General features: G+C 36.8%; 1 protein-coding gene across 1 annotated transcript; it reads left to right on the plus strand.

Annotated features, from left to right (window-relative positions):
* Positions 1-1,936: 1,936 nt before the first annotated feature.
* Positions 1,937-15,709, plus strand: caly (calcyon neuron-specific vesicular protein). The gene is made up of 5 exons (XM_079811288.1): positions 1,937-2,064; positions 4,949-5,079; positions 8,927-9,043; positions 9,192-9,305; positions 14,286-15,709. The coding sequence occupies exons 2-5, from the start codon at positions 4,951-4,953 to the stop codon at positions 14,454-14,456; spliced, it is 531 nt and encodes a 176-aa protein (XP_079667414.1). The 5' UTR covers positions 1,937-2,064; positions 4,949-4,950; the 3' UTR covers positions 14,457-15,709.
* The last annotated feature ends 1,034 nt before the right edge of the window (positions 15,710-16,743 follow it).

The following is a 16,743-nucleotide window of genomic DNA, read 5'->3' on the forward strand; positions in this document are numbered from 1 at the left end:
AAATGTTCTCATAATTTACTCACCCTCAAGCCATCCTAGTTAGCCATCTGAGTTATATTAAAAAATAGCCTGGCTCTTCCAAGCTTTATAATGGAAGTGAATAGTACCTTTTTTCAAAGCCCCCGAAAAAAACGCATCCATCCATCATAAAAGTAATCCATAGGGGGTTAATAAAGGCCTTTGAAGCGATGCATTTTTGTAAGAAAAATATCCAATTTTTATAACTTTGCAAACTATAATCACAGTTCAAACAAATAGGGCTGGGCAACAAAGTCAAGCTCCAGCATTTCTCTTTAAAAATTCTCGTTTTAGGCTCTCTTATTCATGACCGGTGTTTTGTTTTGTTACCAGAAGCCAGTGATTATAGTTTATAAAGTTATAAATATGGATATTTTTTCTTACACAAATGCATGGCTTCGCTTCAGAAGGCCTTTATTAACCCCCTGGAGTCGAATGGATTACTTTAATGATGGATGGATGCACTTTGTTGGGGCTTCAAAATCTAAGTTACCATTCACTCCCAGTATAAAGCTTAGATGGATATGGATATTTAATATAACTCTGATTGTGTTTGGCTGAAAGAAGAAAGTCATATGCACCTAGGATAGCTTGAGGGGGAGTAAATTATGGGATAATTTTCATTTTATGGGTGAATTAACCCTTTAAATAGAGCAGTGGTTCTCAACCGTTTTGGAAGATCAGAGAGAGAGAGAGAGTTCATAAATTATAATTAACAAATGTCGATATAGGTGCATTAATTAACCACAATTTACTTTATGTTTCCATACATGTACTTATCAATTTTTAAAAAATCTTAAAGTAATGTTTAAAATGAAGTTTAATCCATATTTAAGTTTTTAAAAATGACACTAGGTGGCAATGTTGCTTACTGCAAACGAGTTTGGTCTGCGAACACGAGTTTATGCTTTTGATGCATGAAGAAAAAATACAGCCTTTGGGTACAATTTAATAAACTATACATAGGCAACTAAAATAAAATTAAGACTAAGCTAAAAAAAATAAAAAGACTCTATCAAACTATATTTCGAAGATTCCAGATAACTGAAGGTGAGAAAAAAAGTAAACTGACACAAATGAGAGAGTTGGCATGATAAATTCATCACGTTTGGTAAATCCACAGCATGTGTCCTGCATACTCGAGATAATAAAATGATCACATTGATTACAATTGCCAAAATTTCAATAGGCTAATGAAAAATATCTCAGGATAAAAACAAAACTCAGCAAAATTCTATATATGACAAGGATTGAAAGCATATGCTATTCTTATAACAATTGTATTCCTAATTTTTCCACACAGAACAATAGATCTTCACATTCATATCACGTACAGTAAACTATTACTTTGGCCAACAAATATTATGTAATGTAAAGTTTTTTTTTAAAAAAAACGTCTTGTCCTGAGAATAGTAGGATCGTTTTAGTTCAAATCTACCTTGATTATTTAGAGCATTTAAGTAATTATTTTATGTCTTTTTTGCCTCAATTTGTAAAACGTTCCTGTGTGAACTAGCCTCCATATGTATGTGTTACTATTTTAACATCTAGGCAAGAAAAAAATAAGAGAATACCTTTCAAGTATTGAATATGAAAAATAAATTATGTTCTAGGCGAGACAAAAAAATAAAATAATTATAGTCTACTGAATGATTCCCACTTTTGAGAACGTATTTTATTCATATTGTTACATTAAATAATTTAATAAAATAATTTAATTTAAAAAAAAAACTTGCTTTAAAACCATTTTTTATCCGCGTAAAGCCCAAGGACTCTTTTTGCAACACTGAAAACGTTAGGCTACTGCCATTTCATAACATAAATCATGCCCACAGACGCTCAAAGTAATTGTGGACATGTGTAAAATGGAATGTGTCACATTGATCAGCCAGTTATCTTCTGCGGTCCAGCTGACATCATACAGCAGCGACGGCAGCGGATGCGCTTCAGTGATTCACACGCGCGCGCGCACACACTCACACCGCCATAATAACAGCTAGAAGCTCCGTCAGCATCAGCATCAACAAGACAACCGCAGGGAAAGCAGTGAGTATCTTTATTTCATGTCATTATCCATTTCCGACTAATAACAAATGGTCGGGGTGTATTATTCGATGTCCAACGTTTCGCATCTGTGGTGTGTAAACCTCTGGGCAGCGGCTAAGATTAGACAAAAACGGTAGGAAACAGAATTTATTCCGTTGGTTATATTTTCCCAATCGAAAATGATTTTAGTGCACCGTAAGAATGAAATACATCCATCATTTTTCGGACGTATAATATCTCAGTGAACGCGCAGCTGTTGCGTAATGATGGGCCATTATGAGCGCATGATGCGTGTGATGAATTACAAATCGCGTTTACGCTTCCGTTTGCCCTGGTTGTATGCTAGATCATCGATTATAACGTGTATTATTTGACTAGCTTTTCAGTGTGTTGGTCTGTGGTCAAACATTGCTTCAGAAACAGCGCAGACATAATCGGTGATGCCTCACACACACACACACACACACACACATCCTGAGGATGTGTTGGGCATCTCGGATAACCTTGATAGAGCCAATAAGGTGTTCATGTGGAAGAGCCAATAAAATACGCCTATTTCGAGGCCTGCTTCACGTGAAGTGATTGTGTCAGAACAGCAAACATCTATTGTCTAAATAATAACAAATAATGTGTGTTTTTAACAGTGATGAATGCTAGCTTAGATCATCTATTATATTAAATATGATAAATTATGCATTTATATATTATAGGGCATTAAAGGCACAATATATAAGATTTTTTTGGGGGGGAAATGAATAATAAGCAATAATAAGAACTAAGCAATTTTAACCAGGACAAACCGTGTCCTATCAATGACATCATAGCCGCGTTACCCTTGATTTTATTTTGTAGAAACCATGGAAACACCAAAGACGCTTTAATATATTGTGTGTTTTATTAGACAGGTGAACAAGTGTTTGGATACATTCATGGAAAGAAAACGAATAAAAGCATATATCATAAAAGCTCTGCGAAATCCGGGCGTCATCAAGCTACGCCTTTGTTTCGAATAAGCGACCTCTAGCGGCGAAAAAATTACATATTGTGGCTTTAAAACATAATGTAGCCTACTGTGGGAAAAACAATTTCCGCACATAACAATATTTAATTGATTTATGGAACATGTTTGGTCCCCATTTGCAAAGTATAGTTTACATGTAAACAGGGTTTATTTGATGCACACATTAAAGAGCTAAACTATAACTTTTTAAACAATCTTTACTTTAAATGCACTCCAAAATCAAAATAGGGGCTACTATGTCAGATCAGTCAAGCTGGCATTTTATTGGCCAATGCGGAAAATCACAGAATGGGCTGACATTTCCGTCTATCACTAGTGATTATTGTGTTTGTGTTTTGCATTCTGTAGAGAGCTCTGTAATAGGCTATTAGGATAGAAGAAGATAATGAGAGAGAGCGGTAGTGTTCCTCAGTCGGCTAATGAGTAAGACATGCGTGAGAGTGTGTGTTGGTGAATTAGCACAGTCGTAAGTGTGTGTGCGTGCGCTCTGAGTCATAATGACACGACGAGAGATTCACAGTAACTGAGTAGCAACATCACAGAGCTCCAACAGCAGACCCCTCAGACTTAATGGAGAGATATAATGACTGACTATTGCTAAATGGGAAATGTCAACGAACAACAGATGCAGTAATATCAGATACATTACACATCCTCTCAGGTAAATGATGCTATGGAAGGAAAAATGGTGCAATTAGTTCTAACCACACACACACACTACTAAGGCCCCGTTCACACCGCAAGTCTTAATGCTCAATTCTGATTTGTTGCTCAGATCCGATTTTTTTGTTTGACTGTTCACATTACCTTTTAAAATGTGGCCTATATCTGATTCCAGTGTGAACTGTTTGAGGTTTCAAACTAACCCGCATGCGCAAAAGAACAATAACAATGACATCAGACCCAGCACGCTGTTGCACTAAAGTTCAGGAGGTTATGGAGGAAGCAAGCATTTTCGCTTTTATTTCAAAATGTTTGTGTAATGGAAGCCGTAACATTAATGAGCAGGTGCTGAAGAGGACAAGAACGAAGAGAAAGAGAGCAAAATTGGTTATTTTGGCCTTTTGCAGGTTTAACGGCTGACAGCTGGGTTTATCGCCCATAACACGGCTAATCTCGTTATAAAATGGGCAGGTGATGCGACCACGACCGCTTTGGTTGTTAGAATCATTTGCTTCTTTAAATTAACCTTTAAGACTCTTTACCTTCCTTTGGCACTGAAGCCACGTTCTTCTGTGTCCCCGTTCTTTCATTTCGTGTGCTATTTTTTTCAAAAACGGAGCGATTACGGTAGGATCCTTCTAGTTTAGCTTGAATTGAAGTATCTCCCCATATACTAATTAGGGCTAACACCTCACTCTCCCTCCAGTGACTCGCTCCATCGCTGTTCTCCATATCTAGTCAAGTTTTTAATGTTACTGTCTGTGTCTGTTGTGTCTAGGGCTAACTCGCCGGCGCATAATTGTGACAAATGTCGACGTAGATTGACTTAAAAGTCGCATCAAATCCGCCTTGGTTGTTCACACTGCGGCCGCATTGAAAAAAATCAGATCTGGGTCTGATTCAGGACCACATATGTATGTGGTCTGAATCTGATTTGAAAAAATCAGATCTGGGCAAGATTTGAGTGTTCACACTACCTCTGAAGAAGTCTGACCTGGTCACTTGACCCCAAAAAAATCAGATTTGGGCCACTTTTGCCTGCAGTGTGAACGGGGGCTAAGTGTCCAAAACCAGATCAACAGTAAGGTAATGAAAAATATGACACTAATGCCAACAAAATAGTGCGCTTTAAGTATTCAGTTGGATATTTTACTGTACATTTTTGGGTTAATTTGCAAATATTGTGCGTGTTTGCTTCAGATATGGTGAAACTAGGCAGTAACCTGTCGGAAAAGGTGACGAGACAGCCGTCGGTTGAGGATGGTTTCGACAACATCCCCCTCATCACTCCGCTGGAGGTCGGCCAGCTACAGCAGCCTTTCCCTGATAAGGTAATTATCATTCATGCATTAGAGAGAAGAACCCACACATAGCGCCATATTAAAAGACAGCGACGCACCTCTGTTATTCATTACTCTGCGGGAAGAATGTCATAGGAGACCGGAGGTGGACCGGCAGACATATCGCTGATACCATCAAAGACATGCTAGAAACCACCCTGTTAGATTCTAGCGGATAGCCTGGCATGAAAGAAGGAATTCATGTGGCACCATCAAGATTCATTGTCACTGAGTATGATACACTTTGTCACAGAAAGGCTTTGCAAACGCTCATGTCAGGACTCTCACAGATGGCTTGTATCTATTCTTAGCTCTGTAGGAGGCAAGTGCAACGGGTGGAAACGCACAGCAGAGTTTGGATTGAACTTTGCAATGACTCATCTAAAAGATGACAAATGATATAGTATTAGGAGCTCGCTCGCTGCATTTTTAATGTGCTGAAGTAACATCCTGTGTGTCGCTGGAAAAATGTGCCTCTGCCAACATTTTTGTGAAATTCCAAAAATGTATACAGTGGGGCAAAAAAATATTTAGTCAGCCACCAATGATGCAAGTTCTCCCACTTAAAAAGATGAGAGAGGCCTGTAATTTTCATCATAGGTACACTTCAACTAGGAGAGACAGAATGAGAGAAAAAAATCCAGAAAATCACATTATTTTTAAATAATTTATTTGCAAATTATGGTGGAAAATAAGTATTTGGACTGTAACAAAAGTTAATCTCAATACTTTGTTATATACCCTTTGTTTGCAATGACAGAGGTCAAACGTTTTCTGTAAGTCTCCTCAAGGTTTTTACACACTGTTGCTGGTAGTTTGGCCCATTCCTCCATGCAGATCTTCTCTAGAGCAGTGATGTTTTGGGGCTGTCGCTGGGCAACATGGATTTTCAACTCCCTCCAAAGATTTTCTATGGGGTTGAGATCTGGAGACTCCAGGGGCCTATACCATGAAGCCGGTTTAGCTGGCTAGCCAGATATGTTTAAGCTTAGTTTGTGCCAATCCTGGGTTTTAGGCACCATTAAAGTGGTTTGGCTTTTAGCCGTGTTCATCTCCATCGTAACTTGCGCTCCACGGCTAACCTGCTCCAGGGCAGGTTATGTTCTGGATAAGAGATCTCAAACTGAAATTAGACCAATCAGCAGTGAGCAAAGTGACACACCTCTGATAGAGCATTAACCTTTCAGTGACATTAACCGAACATTTCATGTCCGAACTGCCACGATTGGTACAACAACCGACGTAATAAAAAATTGCGAGATTCACATTCCTCTGTTTCAGATAAAACTGAACACATTTGAAGTGATACAGACTTCACTTTGAAAGTGCCGTGAAACATGCACGAAGAAATGTCGCCACAGTTGGTTTCGTAATACATGCAGTCTTTACTGCTCTAGTTTTTGGGAAGTAAATGTAGAAAGAAATCCGTGTAAAAGTTAACATCCACTCAAATTAATGAATCCTAAATTGACATGAATAGCTCTATTTGGAAAGAATTAATTCTTCTAGAATGATTGAGGTGACTTTATAGGGGAATTAGTCTGCCTAGAAAATAATAAACAAATTACAAGCATAGATAAATGCGATAGAATAAAGATACAAATGAAATAATGTTTTTCATGTAAGTCTAACAGTAATCATGTACAGAATAGAATAAAGTGCTGGGAAGATGAATGTGTATTTTAAACGGTGTCATTTATGTAGTAGAAATGTGAAATTATTTTTGAATTTGGTGCCTTCTAGACTGAGAAAAGACAGAAAATGTATTTTTGTCTCGTGGATGAAAGACAACAACTCCCAGAATGCACTTGCTTCGCTGTCCTACGAGGCCACTCCCAAAGCCACGGCTACTGGTTATCACTTGCCCTCCGCGGCACCGCCCCCAACGTCGTTTTGATATTCATAGTAATAAATTCATTTAGTTCGTTTAGAGAATAGACACAACAATTAAAAACTTAACGTGTCTTTTCAATAAAGTGTGAGTGAGCCGAACGAAAGTCACGTCACAGACGCAGCAGGAGTCAGATTTCATTCATCACGAGAGCAGAGCTGAGCAGAGCTGAGGTAAGCACGGCTGTCATTCTCGGCGCGTGTCCAGCCTGGCGCATTATCAGATCGCATGTGGAAGCTGAACTTCCATAGGACTTCATTGAAAAGTTGAAACACTCACTTTGCTCCGCACCGCTCCGTTATGAATGCACGAGCCGAGCGGCAGCGGGCGTGCGCATTTACATTCTGTGAGTGAGATCTCTCCCCTGTGAGGTTGAAAACATGCAGAACTAGCTCCTGTAGTCTCTAGCCTCTGGCCAAAAATCCTCCGATGACGCAAAATGACGATATTTGCGTCATTGGAGGATTTTTTCCAGAAATAAAATGCATAATTATCTCATCTCAGGGGGATATGAGGGGGAAAAGTACCATAATTCGAATATACTACAGGGTTTCTACTTATACAAAGCTTAAATGGTTAGTTCACCCAAAAATGAAAATTCTGTCATTAATTACTTACCCTCATGTCGTTCGACATGTCATTCACTACCCTCCTCCTCATTAATCTTTTTTAAATTAGACATCAATCTTGTTAGTATTCCTCAATCTATTCATTATAAACAATATAACAAGAAAAAGAATAAGTGCCTGTTTTCCCATTAATTTTTTGTTTTTATTGTATAGGGTCTCTAATGACCCGAGGTGTGTAACAGTGTAAGTATGTTTTTTCTGCACAACAATAATTGAATATTTGATGTTTCACTCATAGTTACTGCAGGCAGAAAACAACAGAATGGGAAGAATCATCAGCAAAACCTGAAATGGTTCAGTGATTTACTGCAGAGCAAGAACTGAACGCAGTCAAATATTACTGTCACTTGATGGTGGATCTGGTCAAGATGCTGTCAGCGATCAAAATATTGATTTGGAAGATGTTGAAAATGATCGTTTTGAGATGGCGAATATGATCCAGATGCTGAATGTACTGGGAAATGAGCTCTGACGAGGACAGTGATGATGGTATAAAACATCTGCTCAAACTGAACCCTTCCAAGCTCCAAAAAGCAACAAAATATGCTTTATTTTATTCTTCTGTAATTGTTACTCTAATATCAGGAGAGTTTTATATTATTGCGACAGGTAGAAATCCATCCGTTAGATATAGATCCGGGTCGCTAAAGACCCGAATGTGTTCTAATGATTGACGAAACATTCATGCATTTAAGGGTTATTGACATAGACCGCAGCGGGTATATTAGGCTGCTGTCGCTTTAAGACTGACTGCACAGATCCATTTTCTTTCTCAATTGTTTACGTTCCCGTAAGCCATAAGCGACATTTTGACTTAATTTTGCATGTATGTGTCCGTTCAAGCACAAATGGATGTGGAAAAGAATGCAAGAGTCTTGCATAGTTGAAAAATCGCTTGAATGTTCAAACTGATGAGACCTAATAGACTTTCCTCTATGATGGTTTCAAAAAGTCCATTTAGACTTTCGTGGATGCGCCCATCGTGATATCGATGCTATTGCATGCAGCCCTACTTCCTTAAAAAGCAATTAAGGCTTGGTTAGGATGTAATGTTGATCTGTAAAAAAAATTCGACTCATTGTGTGTCAATCTCAATCCACCTTAACATAGTCGAGATGTCTTTCGGAACATGACAGCTGGTTGACCAGCTAGAAACCAGCTATGAGATTCGAATACACAGCTACTTTTCCATTAGGGTTTCTAATGCTTATTATGAAAGCAGCGAATCCATTCGTGTGGTTTCTTCCCAGCCCGCTCTCATTTTGTTCATTGTGTTGATTGTATTTTAATAGTTAATTATTTCTCTCTGTCTCTATAGGTGATTGTGAAAACCACAACAGAGTATCAGCTGAAGGAGAAGAAGAGGAAGATGTATGTGCCCAGCATCAAGAAGCTAAACATAAACCTTTATGATGAGATGTCAGAGAAGCTCAAGGTAAAGCACACACTCCTATCTCCTACCTACACAAAGCCCAATCTACTTGGGGCTTGCATTTGTCTCTCTGTTTGTGAGGGTAATACAAAAATGTGAATATAAATAAAAGTAGAAGGCATGAATACATGTGTGAGTGTCTGTTTTCCAGCTGACTGGGTTGATTATTATTACCCTGGCGTTCCTGGCGTGTCTGCTGCTGTTGGTCATGTATAAAGCGCTGTGGTACGATCAGCTCGGCTGCCCTGAGGGCTTCGTTCTCCAGGTACCCAGTATAGCACAAACACACTAGCTCTGTCCATGCTGATCGAGATCATCTGAGGTCTACCTTATAAACCATTTTTGCTCTGAAATGTAAATGACCGATCACACACTTCATTGAGCTAATGTCTGCACTAGCCTGTGGTTGCCACCCATATGACCTCGCAACATGATTTTTACCTCAAGCACGTATCCTACTTTTTCATGGTGAGGGAAGCATCTCATAATTGTGGCTTTGCTGCCAGTAACACAGAAAAATTATTATATACATTATCTTTAATACAACAGCACTGTGCATTAGTGGTTTGCATTTTTTAGTAACCCTTTCTGGAATTAATGCTGGTAGGATGTAGTATGTTCAAATTGTATTTATACTACCATCCATATTCATACTATATAGAACATAGGGCTGGGCGATATACTGATCTGAAATGTGATGATTCATGTACAGTCAGATGTTCTTTGTCTGTGTGTCAGTAAATCAAACCAGTGGCTCAACATCAACTTGGGTTTTTTTCTCTTAGTAGATGAAAATAATGTAATTTAATGGTGATTCAAACCTATAAAGAAAGCGATCAAAGAAAGCTCCCTTTGCAATTGCTGGAGCTGTCAATCAAACAGGAGAGTTTATCAGTGACTCACATTTTATTCAACAAATTTCTTAACTATATCAGGTTTGCACTGTTAGTGAAGATGAAAGCATCCGTAAGTGTACAGAAACTGAGTTGCAATGACGAGATCACTGCATTTATGTGCTCAACATGTCTGTGATCGGCTACAATGTAAATCTCTGCAACCTTTCATGCCACAATCTTAATATAATGCCATAGATCTAAATATAATGCAACACTTTTCACGATTAGTTAACCATGAGAGCTGTAATGGTAAGAACGCTCTAAAAGAGAGAGTAATACTATTTCAAATGGAAAGCCGTTAGCCAATCACAGCAGTGGGCGTTTACACTGAAGTCTCACAGCGGACACGCCCCTTAAAACAGAGCGTTCAGAGCAGAGGGCTGAAATCAGGGCGGGAAAAATGCCTTTTATTTATAAATGATGACAATTTTTTTATGTAAAAAGCATTCTAACATTATAAGTGCACCCCAGGAAACATCATAAAACAATGCAGTTCATGAACCAGAGAGGCATGAAATCGCTCTCACTGACCTTTTCCTGGGCCGTTCCCACCTGGTGGAATGACCTGCCTATCTCAATTCGTGCGGCGCAGTCTGTAGCCATTTTCAAAAAACACCTAAAGACACATCTCTTCCAGCAGCACCTGACCAATCAAGAATAGCACTTATCATTCTATTCATTGTCTGTCTGTCTAATTTATTAAAAAAAAAAAAAAAAAAAAGTCCTGTGTGTTCTGAGCTAGATTAACTGAGACTTGCTACAGCACTTGCATACTGTTGCCCTTGACTGTTCTAGTTGCTTCTTTTGCTCTCATTTGTAAGTCGCTTTGGATAAAAGCGTCTGCTAAATGACTAAATGTAAATGTAAATGACCCCTTTAAAAAATAAAACGGATTTGAGGGAAAAAAATTAAAGGCACTTCATAGAGCCCTAGACATGTATTTTTTTTGTTAAACTTGTAATAAATTGATGTTAAATTGTAAGTTTCATGATTTTGATTAGTAAAATGTAATGTAACCATTAAAATGGAAGGCAAACTGAATAATGAAAAAATAAGATGAATGTGGGAAAAAAAACTAAACGGATTTCATAGGGCCCTATGAGGAAAAAAATATCATGATAATATTTTTGGACATATCACCCAGCCCTAATAGAACATACTATTTATACAGTAAGAAAGTAAGTTTCACACCAAATGTAGTACCTAATAGACCTACTAGTATGCAATTTCAGATTCAAGCGAGTCATTGAATCATTCTTTCAACTAATTTCTTTCAAAATCACTAATTCATGTCTTCATAAGTAACTGAATCATTCAATCAACCAACCGATTCATTCATTATATATATTCTACAAATATAGTTATATTGTATCTATGCATGCATTGACTATTGTATTATAGGAACATATATTGTTTGTGTGATGCACAGAGATACTGTTAACTCTTATGAAAGTCCATTTCGGTTAAGATAAGCACTAGGCAGCTTACTAGGTTTTGGAGCAGAGGGATTAAGTTTGAACTGCATCTTTTGTTTTTGTGATGTTCGTTTGTTCGCGGCTCGGTAAAGCTTAACTTTAGATCCTCAGACTTTAGACAGCATCTAAAGCTTTGGCGGAGTGTGAGAATGTCTTTAATTAGTCTTAACCATGACTAAACTGTGATTAAGGCCTGCAGGGGTTTCCACCTCTCCCCCTTTGATGCAGATACCACTGCCGTAATTAGCGTGCCACACTAATGTAGCGTTGCTAACTTAAAGAGCGGGAAAATTGCCTCTTGTTAAGATGGAATGAGGTTTATGGAAGCTTTGGCATGTTGACGTCTCTTGATTGACGTCTTTCTGTCACAAAACACCTTATTTTCTATGATTTTGTTGCGGGATGATTGAGTAACCGTGAGCACTCTTTGCTCAACTGTCACTTTATGCTTCTAAGCATCTGTTTTACAAATTGGAAATCTAATAAACCTTTCATAGTCTGCATTCCAAAGAAATAGTCGGTCAGAGCCATATTGAGAGTCTATAAGTTCTGTCAGCTCTTATTTAGTTTTTTTAACATTGACAAAAAAAAATCAGAATATTATACAGCCAAACTTCTCTTTAATTTTATAGTATGTATATTTTGCACAGTATGCAAATAGTCTGTATTACAGAAAGTAAGATTTTCTCAAATGAGTATTTTACACCACACTACGTGGAGTACAGTGTATGATATCCCACAATGCAATGAACATTTTCAAGATAATGGATGAAAATAATGTAATTTTAGCTGCAGTTAAATTTAAAAAAAGAATCATACTGACAAGAAAATATTTGTATTAAAAATAATTGGCCACTCATTGAATTAAACATGCAACATAATGATGCATACTACTGTTTTAAATATTTGTATAAATGTTTTCGGTTTTACTTGACATTACACACACATACATACATACCCTATATTGTGTGTCCAAGTGCATTATTTCCTTTTACAATAATTGTATAAATTCATGACATTTATCACTTTATTCTATAAAATAAGTTTGAATCCATTTTTAGCACTAGTACATTTAAATAATACATATTATTTTATGTTTTGTTATCTTAACCCCAAAATGTCAGGTGCTGCAACTGTCCGAACAAAAGAACAGACTGAGAAAACGATTTAAAATCTTAAGTCTTAATAAAAAATTAAAAAGCCAATATTATGGCATCATTTTTGGTTCGAAAGCTTTCATATAAACACATATCAGTAGTTTTAAAGCTGTTGAGATCATTGAAAAACATGCATAGGCGTAATTGGGACGGGTGGGACATGTCCCCACCACTTTTCGTCAAAGTTGATTTTTGTCCTCACCACAGGAAAGGTTTACAAATCAAAGATAAAGCACCGCCAATCCATCGTTCTTCATAACTGAATTCAAACATGTAAAACACACATATCTGTGCCGACCAGACAGACGTGATATTTATACCTCGTCACACACATATTGGGATTTATAAACAATAAACAGCACAAGTATGTGCACCGCGCCGCTCAAGGTCCCCACCACTTTAAGACAAATGCCAATGAAAACATTTGTCTAGCAATTAGTATATTCTCAAATGTCAGGGTGGCACAACTTCAAACTTGCTCTTTTATTATGAATAGACAAGGTAATAACAGTAAATGGTTTTTAGATCTCTCTCACATACTGCTAAAAATGGCTAATTTCAAGTATAAGTAGGTTGGTACACATTTCCATGTTAGGTGGTACAACTACAGTGTATATATACAAGTATTTGGTTGCACCGCCTTTCATAAAAAGAGGCAAAAAAACTTGTTTAAACACTTTGACATGTTATTTAACAACTGGAACTTGTTCAAACACATTGTTCATGGCTCAAAATATGCATTACATCAGATTTGAAAGGATGAAAAAAGCTTCTTTTTTTAAGCTTTATTTGTCAATGACCCATCTCCATGTAATAATAATACTAACACTAATATTATTAATAGTACATTATTATTAAAACTAAAAAAAATTTGTGCTGCAGTTTCATGTTTTAAAAGATGAACTAAATAAATATTTTATGCCTTCATTTGATTGACAGAAAAATTTAAATGTATTAATTAAAATGTTTCTTAGAAATATAATGATCTTTTTAATTGATAAATGGATGTTTTTATGAATTCAATTAATTAGACATGCTTTTTTGATTATTAAAATGTTTCTTAAATCGTTAAAATGGAATCCAGAAAACTTAAGTTATGCATGTATGCATATATGGGAAAAATTAAGAGACCACTTAACATTGATTTCTACATACATACATGCATACATACGTGTCCGTAATTCAATGTTAAGTGGTCTCTTAATTCTTTCCATTTTAATATTATATTAATTATATAATATTATTTATATATTGTGTGTATATGTACATTTTACAGTAAATACTATGCATTATTCAGTATGCTGAAAGCTAGTATTATTACGAACAATATAATAAGAACAATATTTTTTAGCATTAAAGATATGATTAATGTACAGAAATGTATAAGTAGTTCTTGAAGGGTTTTTTTTGTTGCTGTTAGACAATGTGCTAAATTGTATGTTCAGGGCTTCACGTCAACTCGGCGCTCTTGGGAAAAGATGGAGATAGAAAGACTTTGTCCGCTTATACACAATTGATTTCCCCAAATGTATTCGTGTGTAAATGGAAGTGTTTCAGCGGTGTGTCCCCTTCACTGATGCTATATCAACAGGAATGCAGAGCTCCGTGACATTCACCTTTACGTTTGATTTATTAGAGAACCCGCCTGACCTTCTCCACACTAGTTAATGTATTCCCGTCTAACCTTTTATTTGCAAACGTCTACTTTGTAATCTAGCACAGACACTGCACCCCGGCGGCTCTGGAGATGTACTACCCTGAGCAGAACTCCAGGGGCAGCTTGTACACCGCCATGACCCACCTCAACCAGGCCAAGAAGAACATCCCAGAGCTGTCCCCTCCCTGGCTCCCGGTCATGAAGGACGAGGTCAACCACCCCGAGAAGTAAGCGGGAGCTGCTCACTGTATTCTCCTATCAAAGGGTTTGTGAGGACGGAATCCAGATAATGTTAACGGAGAAGTCAATCGGAAGGGGTCTGTGTTAAAAAATGGGGAATATGATGCGAATAACTATTTAGATTAACTGTGACGCACACAAATGTCTTTAAAGCGAAGCCTGTGGGGGTTTCTAGGTTTCTACTTTGTCAGCCTTCTGCAGTACATATGCTTTCAGCCTCTCAGACTAATCTACTGACGATGCTCCATACACGTTTAGAAGAAATCTAGGATCCTTGTGCGTTTTAAATGTCACTACGCCACTTTTTTGGATGGCGCGTCTCACTGTGGCATCGTAGGTTTATTCGTGCTGCTTGTAATTCTGCGACGTTAGTTCTCGCTTATGGTTTCATTTGAAAGTCATTTAGCTTAGTGAAATGAACTGTGCATTGGCTGTGAATCGTGCTCTAATGAACTGAGAAACAAGTGCATTGGCAAGAAAAGGCATTCCAAAAACTCAGATCTTTTTCCCTTAAATCAACTCTTAACTACTGATTGTTGTCTTAAAGCAATGTGTCTTTGATTTAAAAGAGAATTACACTGGAGTTTTTTTTCTACATTTTACTAAATGAGATCTGACTTTTGATCGTAAGGACGAAATGATTGGTGCAAACAGTAGATTTTATACACATGTGCATGCTTAACTTGTTCACAGAACCATCCTAGAATTTCAAAATCAAGTTATTTGAATGTAAACCGGAATAATGGTAACTATTTTTAGGTCTTACAAAAATGTAACCTTTTTCTGTTTGTTTGTTTGTGTGCTGAAACATTTACACACTAAGCACCAGCAGCCATTTAAATGTTTAATTAATGTTATAAATGATTCTTTGAAAATTTCAAGAATGTGATAACGCCTCATGAAGATGATTGACCTTTGTGTACTAAAGCAAATGAATCCCAGCTGAATGTATAAACTTACAATAGCGGTTTGAAACATGCCCCCCCTTATTTGTTCATTTATTGTGCTTTATATTTATCTATTGTGATCTGTATATTTTTTTCAATTGCTGTAAACATGTAAAGTTCTAATGTGTATTCATGTATGTATCTATTTAATTTATTTGACTGGTGCAGGAGGGATGAATTGAGGTTGTAAGGGTCAGCAGGTAAAGTCATAAACCCTGCACAGTATTAGTCATTTCTGTGTGTGACAAACATTCATCCGTCCTCAATGGATAATAACACAATAAAGGTTTCAGTATTCACCAGCGCTGTGTTCTGTCATTGCATGCGACTTTCTTCAACTGCAGTTAAATGGTCTTCTAATGCTGAATAGGTTGCTATTCAGAAAATAAAGAGCCTTGATTCTATAACAATGGTGCTGTAAATTCACAGGAATGGGTAGTAGTAGTAGTAGACATAGTTGTTGTTGTTGTAGTAGTTGTAGTAGTAGTAGTTGTAGTAGTAGACGTAGTAGTAAAAAATAAATCCGTAAAATAACGGAAAAAGTACTGCCAACTCATTACCTGGACATTTCCATTAACCCTAACATAACACAATGAAGTTCAAAATTCTAAATACAGGTAAAAAAAAAAATACAAACAATACTGTCAAATTAATACAGTACATTGTTCCTTAAATGTATGGATTTTTAGTAGTAGTAGTCGTAGAAGGCGTTGTTGTTGTTGTAGTAGTAGACGTTGTTGTAGTAGTAGACGTTGTTGTAGTAGTAGACGACGTTGTTGTAGTAGTAGACGACGTTGTTGTTGTAGTAGTAGACGTTGTTGTAGTAGTAGTAGTAGTAGTAGTCTGTAAAAAAATAAATACGGAAAATTCTGTCAAATTAATACAGTACCGGATTTGTAGTAGTAGACATAATTGTTGTTGTAGTAGTAGTAGTAGTAGACATAGTTGTAGAGTAGTAGTAGTAGACATAGTTGTAGTAGTAGTCTGTAAAAAAAAAAAATACGGGAAATTATGTCAAATTAATACAGTACCTAATGTGCCCTAATTTTACGGATTTTTAGTAGTAGTAGTAGTAGTAGTAGTTGTAGTAGTAGACATAGTTGTTGTAGTAGTAGTAGTCGGTAAAAAAAAACATGAAAAATTCTGTCAAATTAATAAAGTTACTAATGTGCCCTGATTTGTAGTAGTAGCACTAGACATAGTTGTTGTTGTTGTAGTAGTAGTAGACATAGTTGTTGTTGTTGTAGTAGTAGTAGTAGTAGTAGTAGTAGTAGTAGTAGTAGTCTGTAAAAAAATAAATACAAAAAATTCTGTCAAATTAATACAGTACC

Source organism: Gobio gobio (assembly GCF_949357685.1).
Source record: "Gobio gobio genome assembly, chromosome: 3".
NCBI lineage: Eukaryota > Metazoa > Chordata > Actinopteri > Cypriniformes > Gobionidae > Gobio > Gobio gobio.